General features: G+C 38.9%; 1 protein-coding gene across 5 annotated transcripts in view; it reads left to right on the plus strand.

The window, feature by feature from the left end:
- The window catches only part of LOC133646207 (nardilysin-like), a 90077-nt gene that overhangs the window by 63093 nt on the left and 12755 nt on the right, over window positions 1-14229 (plus strand). For all 5 annotated transcript variants that reach the window (XM_062041353.1, XM_062041352.1, XM_062041355.1 and 2 more), the window contains 8 exons: window positions 1564-1714; window positions 2049-2176; window positions 2260-2422; window positions 5780-5811; window positions 5937-6075; window positions 10833-10880; window positions 10947-10999; window positions 11092-11175. In XM_062041353.1, coding sequence (XP_061897337.1) covers window positions 1564-1714; window positions 2049-2176; window positions 2260-2422; window positions 5780-5811; window positions 5937-6075; window positions 10833-10880; window positions 10947-10999; window positions 11092-11175 — 798 coding nt within the window. The remainder of the gene's footprint in view (window positions 1-1563; window positions 1715-2048; window positions 2177-2259; window positions 2423-5779; window positions 5812-5936; window positions 6076-10832; window positions 10881-10946; window positions 11000-11091; window positions 11176-14229) is intronic.

The following is a 14229-nucleotide window of genomic DNA, read 5'->3' on the forward strand; positions in this document are numbered from 1 at the left end:
TTCCGATATTGTCCTACTCTTAATTACCGATTCCGATATATACAGTCGTGGAAATAACACATTATTATGCCTAATTTTGTTGTGATGCCCCGCGGGATGCATTAAACAATGTAGGTTTTCCAAAATAAATCAACTCAAGTTATGGAAAAAAATGCCAACATGGCAATGCCATATTTATTATTAAAGTCACAAATGCTTTTTTTTTTAACATGCCTCAAAACAGCAGCCTGACTTTGGGACATGCTCTCCCTGAAAGAGCATGAGGAGGTTGAGTTGGATGGGGTTGAGGGGTAGCTGGGGGTGTATATTGTAGCGTCCCGGAAGAGTTAGTGTTGCAAGGGGTTCTGGGTATTTGTTCTGTTGTGTTTATGTTGTGTTACGGTGCAGCTGTTCTCCCGAAATGTGTTTGTCATTCTTGTTTGGTGTGGGTTCACAGTGTGGCGCATATTTGTAACAGTGTTAAAGTTGTTTATACGGTCACCCTCAGTGTGACCTGTATGGCTGTTGACCAAGTATGATTACATTCACTTGTGTGTGTGAAAAGCCGTAGATATTATGTGATTGGGCCGGCACGCAAAGGCAGTGCCTTGAAGGTTTATTGGCACTCTGTACCTCTCCCTACGTCTGTGTACACAGCGGCGTTTTAACAAGTCATAAATTTTACTTTTTGAAACCGATACCGATAATTTCCGATATTATCGGACATCCCTATTAATAATCTAAAAAAATAAATACATAGTGATTATTATTTTACTCATAAATGTGCACCTCAAGTTAGTGTGAACATTATTTGTGAACAAACACCAGTGCGCTTTCTTTATACTCTTGGGCATGGAATTCACCAGTCTGTCCATCCGTTTAAGTATGCCCCATAGGTATAACTGTGTTTGGTGTCGTTTGTTTGGACCCCAAGATGTATGAACAGCAGGCGAAGTGCAGGTAAAAAAAAATATTTTACTTGGGAAAACACAAAAATAGTGCATTGGGGAAGCACACTGAAAAAAGCAACCAGGCACAGGAAACAAAGGAAAAGTCCAAACTGTCATGTGAGCTCATGACAAATAGTGCTGAATTTGGGTTCAGGTGTGGATACTTGACCACTCCTTCCTCCTCAGCAACACACATGTCATCTCTGAGGTGTGTTTGACCTCAACATGTTGCAAAACGGCCTTGCAGTCCAGTTTCTGCTACAGAAGGTCACAGCGCATGTGATTCAATGGATCGCAGCACTCGTGCAGCCCCAGACATGACGCTATCAGCTCCATGCATAATTGTAGGCAAAACATAATAATCTAGCTACTTACTTGTGTTATTAAGTGAATAATGGCTGTATGTTGACTTTTTTTCAGTAGTTAGTAAATCTATACTGTTATACAAGCTGCACACCGACTACTCTAAAGTGAATAGAAGTTTCATTTCTAATGTATTGTTCCTTGAGAAGATAAACTTCATCTTTGTTATCACGATTCCATTTCTTTGACTACTTTCCATTATTCTCCTCATTCCGTCCTCCATTTCTCCTCACTTTTCCTCCCCTCAAACCGCCCGCTTTCTTAATTGCAGCGTGGTTCTGTTTGACCTGCTGGTCAACATCCTGAGCCACAATCTGGCCGAGCCCGCCTACGAGGCCGAGGTGGCCCAGCTGGACTATAAACTGGTCGCCGGCGAGCACGGGCTGGGGATCAGGGTCAAAGGATTTGATCACAAACTCCCCGTGAGTGAGTGCAGCTCGGCTGGGTCAGCGACCCGTGTCGTAATAAACTGCCGGGTGGTTCTTGTGCTACATTGCGGTTGTCGATGCGTTTCAGAAAGCTGTATCAGAAAATCCACCTTTTTTATTAACAGTAATGCACTGTTTTGATTGACACTGAAGTATTTCTTTAACAGTCTGTGTGTTATTGTAGTTTCCTTGTATAACTACTAAAGAAAAGGGGAGACATATTAGAAACTCATTGCTTTGGCTCTATAAATAAAATGTTTGAATATTTTTTGATACAGCTCCAATATTAGATCTTGTGTATCACCGTGTACTTTTTTCTCATATGTAGCTGCTCTTCCACCTGATCGTCGATCACCTGGCTGATTTCAACGCTCCGCCGGACGTCTTTAGCATGTTTGCAGAGCAACTCAAGAAGGCATACTTCAACATCCTCATCAAGCCGGACAAGCTGGGCAAGTAAGTGCTTTACTCCCCCTCCGTATTCTGTCCTGTGCTGCCTCCTAGTGGAGTATAATTCCATACCTCACTCCTCCTGGAAGGGACGTGCGCCTGTTGATCCTGGAGCACTCCAGGTGGTCCATGGTGGAGAAGTATCAGGCGCTCATTGCCGGTCCAACCAGCAAGGAGCTGATGGACTTTAGCCGCAGGTTCAAGGCCGAGCTGTACGCAGAGGGGCTGGTGCAGGGCAACTTAAGCAGCGCTGTGAGTGTACTTTCTTACATTTTTACTAACATATTGTACAGCTCCATAAATGCCAACTTCCTATATTCTTGGAGGAATTTACAGCAAAAAGCCTTAAAATGTCGAAATAAAATGATTCGTATATTCCAGTTTATTTAACAGCGAGATTTGATTTGCCACACTTTGCCTTTTCTTGGGCTTTTTTGTGATGTTGCCACATAATGGTAATAGCAGCAAAGAAGAAAAAGTGTGATGACAACTAGAGATGTCCGATAATATCGGGCTGCCGATATTATCGGCCAAAAAAGGCTTTAAAATGTAATATCGGAAATTATCGGTATCATTTTTTTATTATCAGTATCGTTTTTTTGGGTTTTTTTTTTTATTAAATCAACATAAAAAACACAAGATTCACTTACAATTAGTGCGCCAACCCAAAAAACCTCCCTCCCCCATTTACACTCATTCGCACAAAAGGGTTGTTTCTTTCTGTTATTAATATTTCTGGTTCCTACATTATATATCAATATATATCAATACAGTCTGCAAGGGATACAGTCCGTAAGCACACATGATTGTGCGTGCTGCTGGTCCACTAATAGTACTAACCTTTAACAGTTAATTTGACTCATTTTCATTCATTACTAGTTTCTATGTAACTGTTTTTATATTGTTTTACTTTCTTTTTTATTCAAGAAAATGTTTTTAATTTATTTATTTATTTATTTTATTTTATAATTTTTTTTAAAAAGGACCTTATCTTCACCATACCTGGTTGTCCAAATTGGCATAATAATGTGTTAATTCCACGACTGTATATATTGGTATATTGGACAATATCGGAATATCGGATATCGGCAAAAAAGCCATTATCGGACATCCCTAATGACAACCATAGAGCCAAAAATGCAACATTGGAAAGTGCATGACTGACAATCATCCCAGATGAACCTGACTTTTGATTGATTGATTGAGACTTGTATTAGTAGATTGCACAGTACAGTACATATTCCGTACAATTGACCACTAAATGGTAACACCCGGATACGTTTTTCAACTTGTTTAAGTCGGGGTCCACGTTAATCAATTCATGGTATGTATATATACTATCAGCATAATACAGTCATCACACAAGTTAATCATCATCATCAGAGTATATACATTGAATTATTTACATTATTTACAATCCGGCGGGTGGGATGTGGAGGGGGTTAGGGGGGGGGGGGGGTTGGGGTGTTAGGTTTGGTTGATATCAGCACTTCAGTCATCAACAATAATATCATCTGAGAAATGGACATTGAAACAGTGACGGTCTGACTTGGTAGGATATGTACAGCGAGCAGTGAACATAGTGAGCTCAGAAAGCATAAGAACAAGTATATACATTTGATTATTTACATTCGATTAATTACAATTCGGGGAGGTGGGATGTGGTGGGGGGAGAGTGTTAGTCTAGGGTAGTATTTGCATGGAGGTGTTCTTTTAGTGCGTGACAAACACTGAACAATCCATATTTACATCTCAATTGCACATCGATAATTGCACGGCTTCCATTGCATTGTTTTTGTATTTTGTAAATAAAGGGACAAGTGGTAGAATATGGATGGATGGATGAATATACTTTTTTTCCTAATCTTAATTGAAATTTGCACCAACTGCCATTCTGAAGACGACAAGTAAGAATTTCATGGACAGGGAAATGTGTTCCTTTCTGTGCGATGACAATTAAACTTAGAATTGAATTGAATTGTAACAATAATGTTAATAATATGGGTGCTCAAAATATTTGATTCACACCCGAATCGCAATTTGTATCTATTGCAATTGAATCGATTCATAATTTTCGAAAATTGATTTAAAAAGAAAAGTGTATATGTACATATATATAGTTATATAGAGATATCTCTCTCTCAATATATATATATATATATATATATATATATATATATATATATATATATATATATATATATATATATATGAATATATATATATATATATATATATATACAGTTGTGGTCAAAAGTTTACATACACTTGTGAAGGACATAATGTCATGGCTGTCTTGAGTTTCCAAAAATGTCTACAACTCATACAGCAATGTTAATATTTGGTTACATGTCCCTTGACAAGTTTCACTGCAATAAGATGCTTTTGGTAGCCATCCACAAGCTTCTGGTTGAATTTTTGACCACTCTTGACAAAATTGGTGCAGTTCAGCTAAAGTTGTTGGTTTTCTGACATGGACTTGTTTCTTCAGCATTGTCCACACGTTTAAGTCAGTACTTTGGGAAGGTCATTCTAAAACCTTCATTCTAGCCTGATTTAGCCATTCCTTTACCACTGTTGACGTGTAGTTGGGGTCATTGTCCTGTTGGAACACCCAACTGCGCCCAAGACCCAACCTCTGGGCTGATGATTTTAGGTTGTCCTGAAGAATTTGGAGGTAATCCTCCTTTTCCATTGTCCCATTTACTCTCTGTAGAGCACCAGTTCCATTGGCAGCAAAACAGTCCCAGAGCATAATACTACCACCCACCATGCTTGACGGTAGGCATGATGTTCCTGGGATTAAAGGCCTCACCTTTTCTCCTTGTTATGACATCACATGGACAAAGATAAGACCTTCTGGAGGAAAGTTATGTGGTCAGATGAAACCAAAATTCATAAAAGAACCAAACTTCATGAATGTTTTTTGTGACAAACAATGTGCTCCAATCACTCTATCACAAAAAAATAAGAATTGTAGAAATGATTGGAAACTCAAGACAGCCATGACATTATGTTCTTTACAAGTGTATGTAAACTTTTGACCACGACTGTATGTAAATATATGTATACAGTATATATATAGAGAGAGAGTGCGACCGTGCCAGCAACCTGAGGGTTCCTGGTTCGATCCCCTGCACCCGCCATCCTAGTCACGTCCGTTGTGCCCTTGAGCAAGACACTTCACCCTTGCTCCTGATGGGTCGTGGTTAGGTCCTTGCATGGCAGCTCCCGCCATCAGTGGGTTGATGTGTGTGTGATGTGAATGTGGAAATAGTGTCAAAGCGCTTTGAGTACATTGAAGGAAGAAATGCGCTATACATACAAGTTTAACCCACTTTCCATTTAAAGAAAACAAGTGCAATAACCATAGAGCCAGAAATGAAAGCTGCCCTTATGACATAGGAAAGGAGCATACACGCCACTGTCCTGGCTGTTCAGTAAAATATGGCTAAAGACAAAAATTAGTAAAAGGTGTTATTTTTGCTTGTGTTTAGTATTAGCACTGATTACCCATTCTGAGCGACAAAACGTAGGTCACCCAGCGTATGGTAAAGGATTATATTGTATTGTGTGTACGTAACCCATCCATCCATGTCTTGTCCACAGGAGTCATTGGGCTTTCTGCAGTACATGACAGAGTGAGTCGGCCGCTACACCTGATGCACTCCTACTGTGATGACAGAATGCACTCAATGACACTTGTACCTTGAATACATTTGCATTGAAAGTCACCACGCCCCCCCTCATTTCTCCTGACTCACAGCAAGTTGCAGTTTTCCAAGCTGCCAGTAGAGGTGCCGGTGATGTTCAGAGTGGTGGAACTCCCGCCTCAGCACCACATCTGTAAAGTCAAGTCACTGAGCAAAGGAGATGCAAACTCTGAGGTCACAGTTTACTACCAGGTATATACACACTATCTTCATCACTTTAATACCTACGGTATCCATGCTTTGACTTTTAACGCTTTGGAGTCCAGAATAGTATTTACCGTATTTTTTGGAGTATAAGTCGCTCCGGAGTATAAATCGCACCGGCCGAAAATGCATAATAAAGAAGGAAAAAAACATATATAAGTCGCACTGGAGTATAAGTCGCATTTTTGGGGGAAATGTATTTGATAAAACCCAACACCAAGAATAGACATTTGAAAGGCAATTTAAAATAAATAAAGAATAGTGAACAACAGGCTGAATAAGTGTACGTTATATGAGGCATAAATAACCAACTGAGAACATGCCTGGTATGTTAACGTAACATATTATGGTAAGAGTCATTCAAATAACTATAACATATAGAACATGCTATACGTTTACCAAACAATCTGTCACTCCTAATCGCTAAATCCCATGAAATCTTAAACGTCTAGTCTCTTACGTGAATGAGCTAAATAATATTATTTGATATTTTACGGTAATGTGTTAATAATTTCACACACAAGTCGCTCCTGAGTATAAGTCGCACCCCCGGCCAAACTATGAAAAAAACTGCGACTTATAGTCCGAAAAATACGGTAGCCATTTTAAGTACTTTTCACCTTAAGGCTTAATTGGCCACATGCGTGGACAGCACCTTTTAGCTCTTATTTCCAAAATTGTGTACACTACTGAATTGGGGTGTTATGGCCCTTATGTGGACACTTATACTGCCATCTAGTGGTGTCAGAAGAGTATTACATACAATGGAATTTGAAAAAAAAAAAGGTGTAAAAATAAGAATTAGCGTGTCACTAAACATGAAGTACACGTTTGTTACTTATGGACTAAGTACATCATATCAAAAGATGATTCTTAGTTTTTATTCTAATTAGTGTCCAATAAGCCCGAATAGCAAAGAGAAATTAAAATAAGCATGTAAACAAACAGCTTGGGCTTTAAGAGGTTAATAGATGTTTATTTTATTAAATGTTTCCTTTTTTTCCATTACGACTTCACGTGTGTGACCGTACATAGGGCTGAGCGATATGGCTGAAAACTGTATCATGATATACATATCGGTCGATATTGATAATTATTTATACGAAAATAAGGACTAGGAAAAAAATAAAGTCAATGTAAACATCTTTATTTAAAATGTAACCTTCTTCTGACTATAATCCCCTCAGCTATCAAGGCAGAAAGAAGGTACTTTGACTTAGACAAACTTTAATGATCCACAAGGGAAATTGTTCCACACAGTAGCTCAGTTACAAAGGATCGAAAGGATAATGCACACAAGAGCACAAAAGAGGGTGAAAACAAAAGGTATAAAGTAGAAAAAAAATGTACCATAGTAGCAATATAAAATATAACGTATATGTAATATTTACATACATATAAGTACAACCACGGAAATCAATCAATGTAAACAAAATTCTAAAATCACAGTAAAAAAAACTAACAATACCCTCTTAAAGTGATGGTGCAAAAATAAGGAATACTTAAGAAATGCTTATTAAATTGTAACAAAATAGTACAAAGTGTGAAATTGTTGTACTGTTGTACTCTGTCTCAAAATGTTAACATGTGCTCAATGTTTCCTTACCATTATTGCTATGTTGTCTATTACCATTATTGCTATGTTGTCTATTACCATTGTTGCTATTTTGTCTATTACCATTGTTGGTATATTCATTATTCCTACATTGTTGATACAAATTATTGTTACAGTGTAATAATTATTGTTACCTGTGGTAATGCCACTATGATACAACATCTGTATTATAATCCTTGAACAAAGTAAGAGTGAAACTCATGTGAATAATCACTGAATGGAGAACTGGGGGTGGGATTAAATAAATGATCTTCTTCCCACTCCCTTTCAGGCAAAACTGGACAATCATGCATTACATACTGTACATTACCTTTTGCACTATATTAATTTATACTATTATGTGTTGTCAACTTTGTACTTTTTTATGTCCTTGCCTGAAATAAATAAATAAATGGAAAAAAAAAAAAGGAAAAAAAAAAATTGTAAACACAAAACCCTAGAAGAACTATTTTCTGCAGGTTTAGTGCCAGGAATTTACAGCAGTGCTCTAAAAGGTGAGCGTGTCTAAGGTGGTGTGGTATTACCAATGTTGATGGGGACTAGCGCCCTGCATCATTTACAGACCACATTGGTCTTTTTAAAGTAAAAACATTTTTAAAAAACAGCCATACTTGTCCTGTTTTATGGACAATTTCTTCTCTCGATGCAGCACTCATTTTTACTTTCTCTTCCCACTCCATGCAAAGAATCAACCGAGAGACGACAAGATGACGCAACTAAACTTGATAGTTCATACTGTTACCTAATTGGCTGTTAGCGTGTCACTCCCACTGATCAGTTATCATTTCTTGCGTTGCTCGGTTACCAGTGAACGAGTGGCCTTGTTCATGCAACCAACCTTGCTTTGCAACTTCTGGTTTCTTTCGACGTAGAAAAAAACCAAATTATTATTATCATTATAATGTTTTATCGAACGCATATTTCATTTATATCGATTACGTGTTTATCGCAATATGCAGTGGTACCTCTGTTCAGTTCCAAAAGGTCCACAAAAGTCTGAATCGTGCAAAAAGCTAAATAGTTTTTCCCACAAGAAATAACGCAAATTTAATGGAACGAATCCGTTAAAAAAAAATTGAAATACTAATAAATGATGAATGAAATAAATAAATGAACATTTAACATCCCTTTTACATTTTATTAAGGACTCTCATTGGCAAAGGAAGTACTTTGCTACGGGTTCTTTCTTGAACATTGTCGTAGCGATAGTGCCGTTCCAGGTGTCTAATAAGGTTGTTTTTGTTTTTTTTGGGATGTTTGCAGAATAATTTTTTTCCCCCACTTTTAAAGGGGAACTGCACTGTTTTTGGATATAATTCACAATCATTATGTAAGACAAGAACATATGTTTTTCTTTTTTTATGCATTCTAAGTATTAAGTAAATGCCATCAAAGTCAGCTTACTATAGAGCCTATTAAGCGCTTAGAGAAACATCTAAACACCTCCGTTAAGATTATATTTACATGCTGTAAGTATATATGTAATGTAGTAACAGGCACATTTACAATAACATGTAATATTTATGTATTTTGCTCATTTTAAGCATACACGGCGCATTAATTTCCAAAACGCACTTTTGCTTTTTTCTTCGACATCACTAATTATCACTCACTTCATGAGGGCAAACAAAAATAATAAAACATCACTTACTGTACAATGTTTGCTGTCATTAAGATACCGACTGATATAATCTTGTTATATTCTCGTTTAAATGAAAAATGTCTCATAATCCTTGCAAGTAGAAGGGGAGTGGAACCAAGCCTCTTTCCGTGTCTTTCTCGCCATTAACGGGTCTAAATTGGCAGTCAAAGTGTACCAACTTGTGGAATTACATCCTCATCCTTTTACTATCAATGTGAGAGGCATTATTTATGATGTCGATTAAACTTTCGCGAGCACCGAGGCGAAGAGAGTCAACCACCTCTTCTAAAGTTTTATGTATCATTGTAGTGAATATCTTTTCAAGCACTAATTTCCCCGACTCAGTTTTGGCCATGGACATTTATCTTTTTCTTGTCTTTCTAACTGACACAACTATTTCTTTTTTTTTAATTTCCGCCTGTGTTCAGTTCTCGAAGACACAGCCATCACAGGCTGACAATTGCTAGGACATTTTCTCCAAACAGGAAAAAGAAACACCTCCTACTGACTTGTGATTTGTCAGACAGTGCCTAGCTCAACGCATGGCTATTTTCAATATGATTTGCATATGTGCAAGGGGGCATGGTCTGGGCGTGCCAATGTCAGGTTCAAACACTGATGAGATCTATTAAACAGATGAGAAGCAAGGAATCATGCAGAGACAGAGTTAAATTTGGCTCAATTGAGGAAACACGTTTTTTAGGCTGTAATCTAATTACAGATCCAAGCTATGTTCTAAAGTCTAGCCCACGTGCTTCCTCTATTTATTTGGGAGGTCACTGGTTACATCACTGAAGCTGTCGCTGAGAGAAGAGGGGTAATCTCAACAGCTCCAGTTAGACACAATGTATGACTATTAATAAAATGCAAATGTGTTGACGCTGGTGATATCGCCCCGTCTCTGCTTTGTCTGCGTCCCGGTACTCGATGTTCGGCCTTGGCAATCAGCAGGCCGAGTCTGGACACAACACTGATACGAGACGACTTGCAATCTTTTGGATTGCCAGCTTTGCACAGATAGAAAAATACAGCTTCAGCACAATTGATAATAATTATAGCAACGGCCCTTAAGCATAAAGTTGTGTGATAATATATACATGATTATTCTGACAGCCAAGCCATGCACACGTCTGCAGCCGATTCCTAGTAGATTGTGAAGTAACAAAAGAAATGTGCTTGGATTTGTACATGCGAACACTTGAATACATCTGTTTTTCACCAGTTAGAAGGTAATGTCATGTTTACTTTTGCTTTGAAAGTGCACATAAATAAGAAATAACTGGATGACACAATGACAAACTCATTGTTGATATTATTTATAATGAATCTGGTTTCACTTGACTCGCAGTCCATTTAAAGTCTGCTCTTACTAATGTGTTTGCGTTATGCTGTTATGCTGCGCCTATATTTTCTTCCAAAAAGACTCCTGACAGTTAATGTCGCCAAATGCATTTAGCAAGTATTATTTAACTGTTTCTTGTATTGCAGTCTGGACCCAAAGCCTTGAGGGAGCATACGCTGGTGGAACTCTTAGTGGTGAGTTATGGTTCTATGTTGTTAGTCTTCAAGTAATCTTTGAGCGACAGATATGTTGTCTTGCAGATGCACATGGAGGAGCCTTGTTTTGACTTCCTCCGCACCAAAGAGACTCTAGGGTGGGTTCACGCTCACCCCTTATCGTCACACCATATTTATATATTGTCTACTCTGATTGGTTGATTTGGTCTATTTTCAACCTGCTCTACAGATACCACGTCTACCCTACGTGCAGAAACACCTCGGGTGTTCTGGGTTTCTCGGTCACCGTGGAGACGCAGGCCTCCAAGTTCAAGTGAGTGTGCGACAACGTTTTCCACTAAAGTCAAATGCCCCCAAAGTTGCTTAAACTCAGCATGAAAAAATTTATTTATGATACAGTAGTGAACTTAGTTATAGTGCTGTCAAAGGGTTATATTTAATCAGATTAACTACTCGTTTGCATGTTGTTTAATCGTGATTAATCGCAGTAAATTACTTGCGTGCATGTTTTAAATTGATTTTAAAAAGACCCCAATATTTTGGACACAAATGCCATTTTATTGTCAGAATAGCAAACAGGAGCATTTTTTAAATGTTTTACTTGAATGCAGTGTATTTATTTGTTCAAAACTTGCTAACAGTTTTATCTAAAGTACCGTCTTGTAGAGATGCGCGGTTTGCGGACACAACCGCGGAGTCTGCGGAAAATCCGCGGGTCGGGCGGATGCATGACGAAAAAAATAGATTTTAAATAGATTCGGGCGGGTGGCGGTTGAACCAATTCGGAAATATATATACATAGTTAAATGTTGTCACCCACATACGAAAAACGAGCAGCACTCTTTGAAACAGACAATTATTCATCAGTCACTGCTGCAGCTGTCACGCCAAATGAATTCCCCCCCCCCCCCCATTTACTTCCGGGGCTGCGTCCAATAAAGTTACAAAGTTGCCGGGGGTCCTTAACCGGCACGCGACTGTCCTGTTTCGCGCCTGTACAAAAAAAAAACAATCGATTTCTTCAGATTCCAGCAGCTGTCAAAGACGAAGTATCCTTCCAGCGACGGGCAGTCAAAGCCGAAGTGCTACCGATCGCTGTCAATGACGTAAGAGGAAACATGACCACAGAAGTAAATGGGGGGGGTTTGTAGGGGGAAGAAATTTGGCGTGACACAGCACAACACAACACAACAGAAGAAAACTAAAAAACTAAAAGGATGGTGGCAGCAAACGTGGTACGCGACAAACTAAAAAAGGGAATACTAAAGACCAGGTAAAAAAATAACAATAATAATCAACACTTTCTTAATGGAAATGACAATAATATTATAATAATGATAAATAATATTATCACGCATTAATATCTCTTAGCCTCTAATGCGTGGCCAAGAGATATTAATGCGTGGCACGCATTGAATGTCTCTGCTGCATTGGATCAGTCTCCTTTCTTTAAAAGGCAAACGCTTTCTAACCTCACTAAATGCCTTGCATCGTCTATATTAGATATATAACGACGGGTGGGTGGCGGGTGGCGGGCGGTTGTGGTTTTGATAAAATGTTAGTTCGGGTGGATGACGACTTTTGTGATGCGGTTGCGGATGAACTAATTGCCTATCCGCGCATCTCTACCGTCTTGGTATATTTTAAAGTGAAATTTGCCAGCAAGCACACCTCACTCATCTTTGCTTTACTGACTTTTAAGCAGTTCTTCTCAAAGAGTGGGATAGGCCCCCCTAGTGGGGGCGTGGTACGATATTTATCAATATCATCTGTGTGGAGTTTGCATGTTCTCCCCGTGACTGCGTGGGTTCCCTCCGGGTACTCCGGCTTCCTCCCACCTCCAAAGATATGCACCTGGAGATAGGTTGATTGGCAACACTAAATTGGCCCTAGTGTGTGAATGTGAGTGTGAATGGTGTCTGTCTATCTGTGTTGGCCCTGTGACGAGGTGGCGACTTGTCCAGGGTGTACCCCGCTTTCCGCCCGAATGGAGCTGAGATAGGCTCCAGAACCCCCCGCGACCCCGAACGGGACAAGCGGTAGAAAATGGATGGCTGGATGGATGCTACAAACCCTGTTTTAAAAAGTGTGTGCACTACAAAACATGCTCATCAGCACAAATTGTTTTGTTTTTTGTTTGTTTTGTATTGTGCCCCTGAGTTCGTGTTGCTGATCAATTGAAATTATTATTTATTGAATTTTATTTTTCAGTATCAAACAGTTCAAGTCAGTCAAAATGTTGTAATTGTTTAAATAAGGATTTTAATTTCAGGAAAATTGATGCACCTTAAATATTTTTTGTTACAGACTAAAAAAACAATGTTATTAAAATTATTGGTTGGAAGTTGATATTCCTTTCTTTTTTGTTTTATTTAATGTTAATTAGGATACAATGTCATGTAGGCGTGTATTTATAAAAAAATGTATGGTAATAATTTACTATCTATGGTCGCAGCGGAGAGTTTGGGGGGCACAAAATGTTTTCTTCTTTCTGGGGGGGGGTACAAAAAAAATTGGAAAAGCACTGTCATATAGCAACCTGCTCAGCCTTTCTTTACCAAAGTAAAGGAGCATGCGCAGTCAAAATAAATTGTACGAACATTTTCCATATATACAGTACATGATTAAAGGTCTACTGAAACCCACTACTACCGACCACGCAGTCTGATAGTTTATATATCAATGATGAAATCTTAACACTGCAACACATGCCAATACGGCCGGGTTAACTTATAAAGTGCAATTTTAAATTTCCCGCCACACTTCTGGTTGAAACAAGTTTTTATGCTGACGTATGTGTGTGACGTCAAGGGTTGGTACGGAAGTATACGGACCCATTGAATACAATACAAAAAAGCTGTTTTCATCTCAAAATTCCACAGTATTCTGGACATCTGTGTTGGTGAATCTTTTGCAATTTGTTTAATGAACAATGGAGACCGCAAATAAGAAAGTTGTAGGTGGGATCGGTGTATTAGCGGCGGACTATAGCAACACAACCAGGAAGACAGAGATGGATAGCAGACGCGCTAGCCGCCAAACTCACCTTAACTTCCTCCGTCTCCGGGCCGCCAACCGCATCTGTGATCGGGTGAAGTCCTTCGTCGCACCGTCGATCGCTAGAACGCAGGTGAGCACGGGTGTTGATGAGCAGATGAGGGCTGGCTGGCGTAGGTGGAGAGCTATTGCTTTTAGCATAGCTTTGTGAGGTCCGGTTGCTAAGTTAGCTTCAATGGCGTCGTTAGCAACAGCATTGTTAACCTTCGCCAGCCTGGAAAGCATTAACCGTGTAGTTACCTGTCCATGGTTTAATAGTATTGTTGATTTTTTATCTATCCTTCCAGTCAGGGGTTTATTTCCTTTGTTT

Source organism: Entelurus aequoreus, linkage group LG03 (assembly GCF_033978785.1).
Source record: "Entelurus aequoreus isolate RoL-2023_Sb linkage group LG03, RoL_Eaeq_v1.1, whole genome shotgun sequence".
Classification (NCBI taxonomy): Eukaryota; Metazoa; Chordata; class Actinopteri; order Syngnathiformes; family Syngnathidae; genus Entelurus; species Entelurus aequoreus.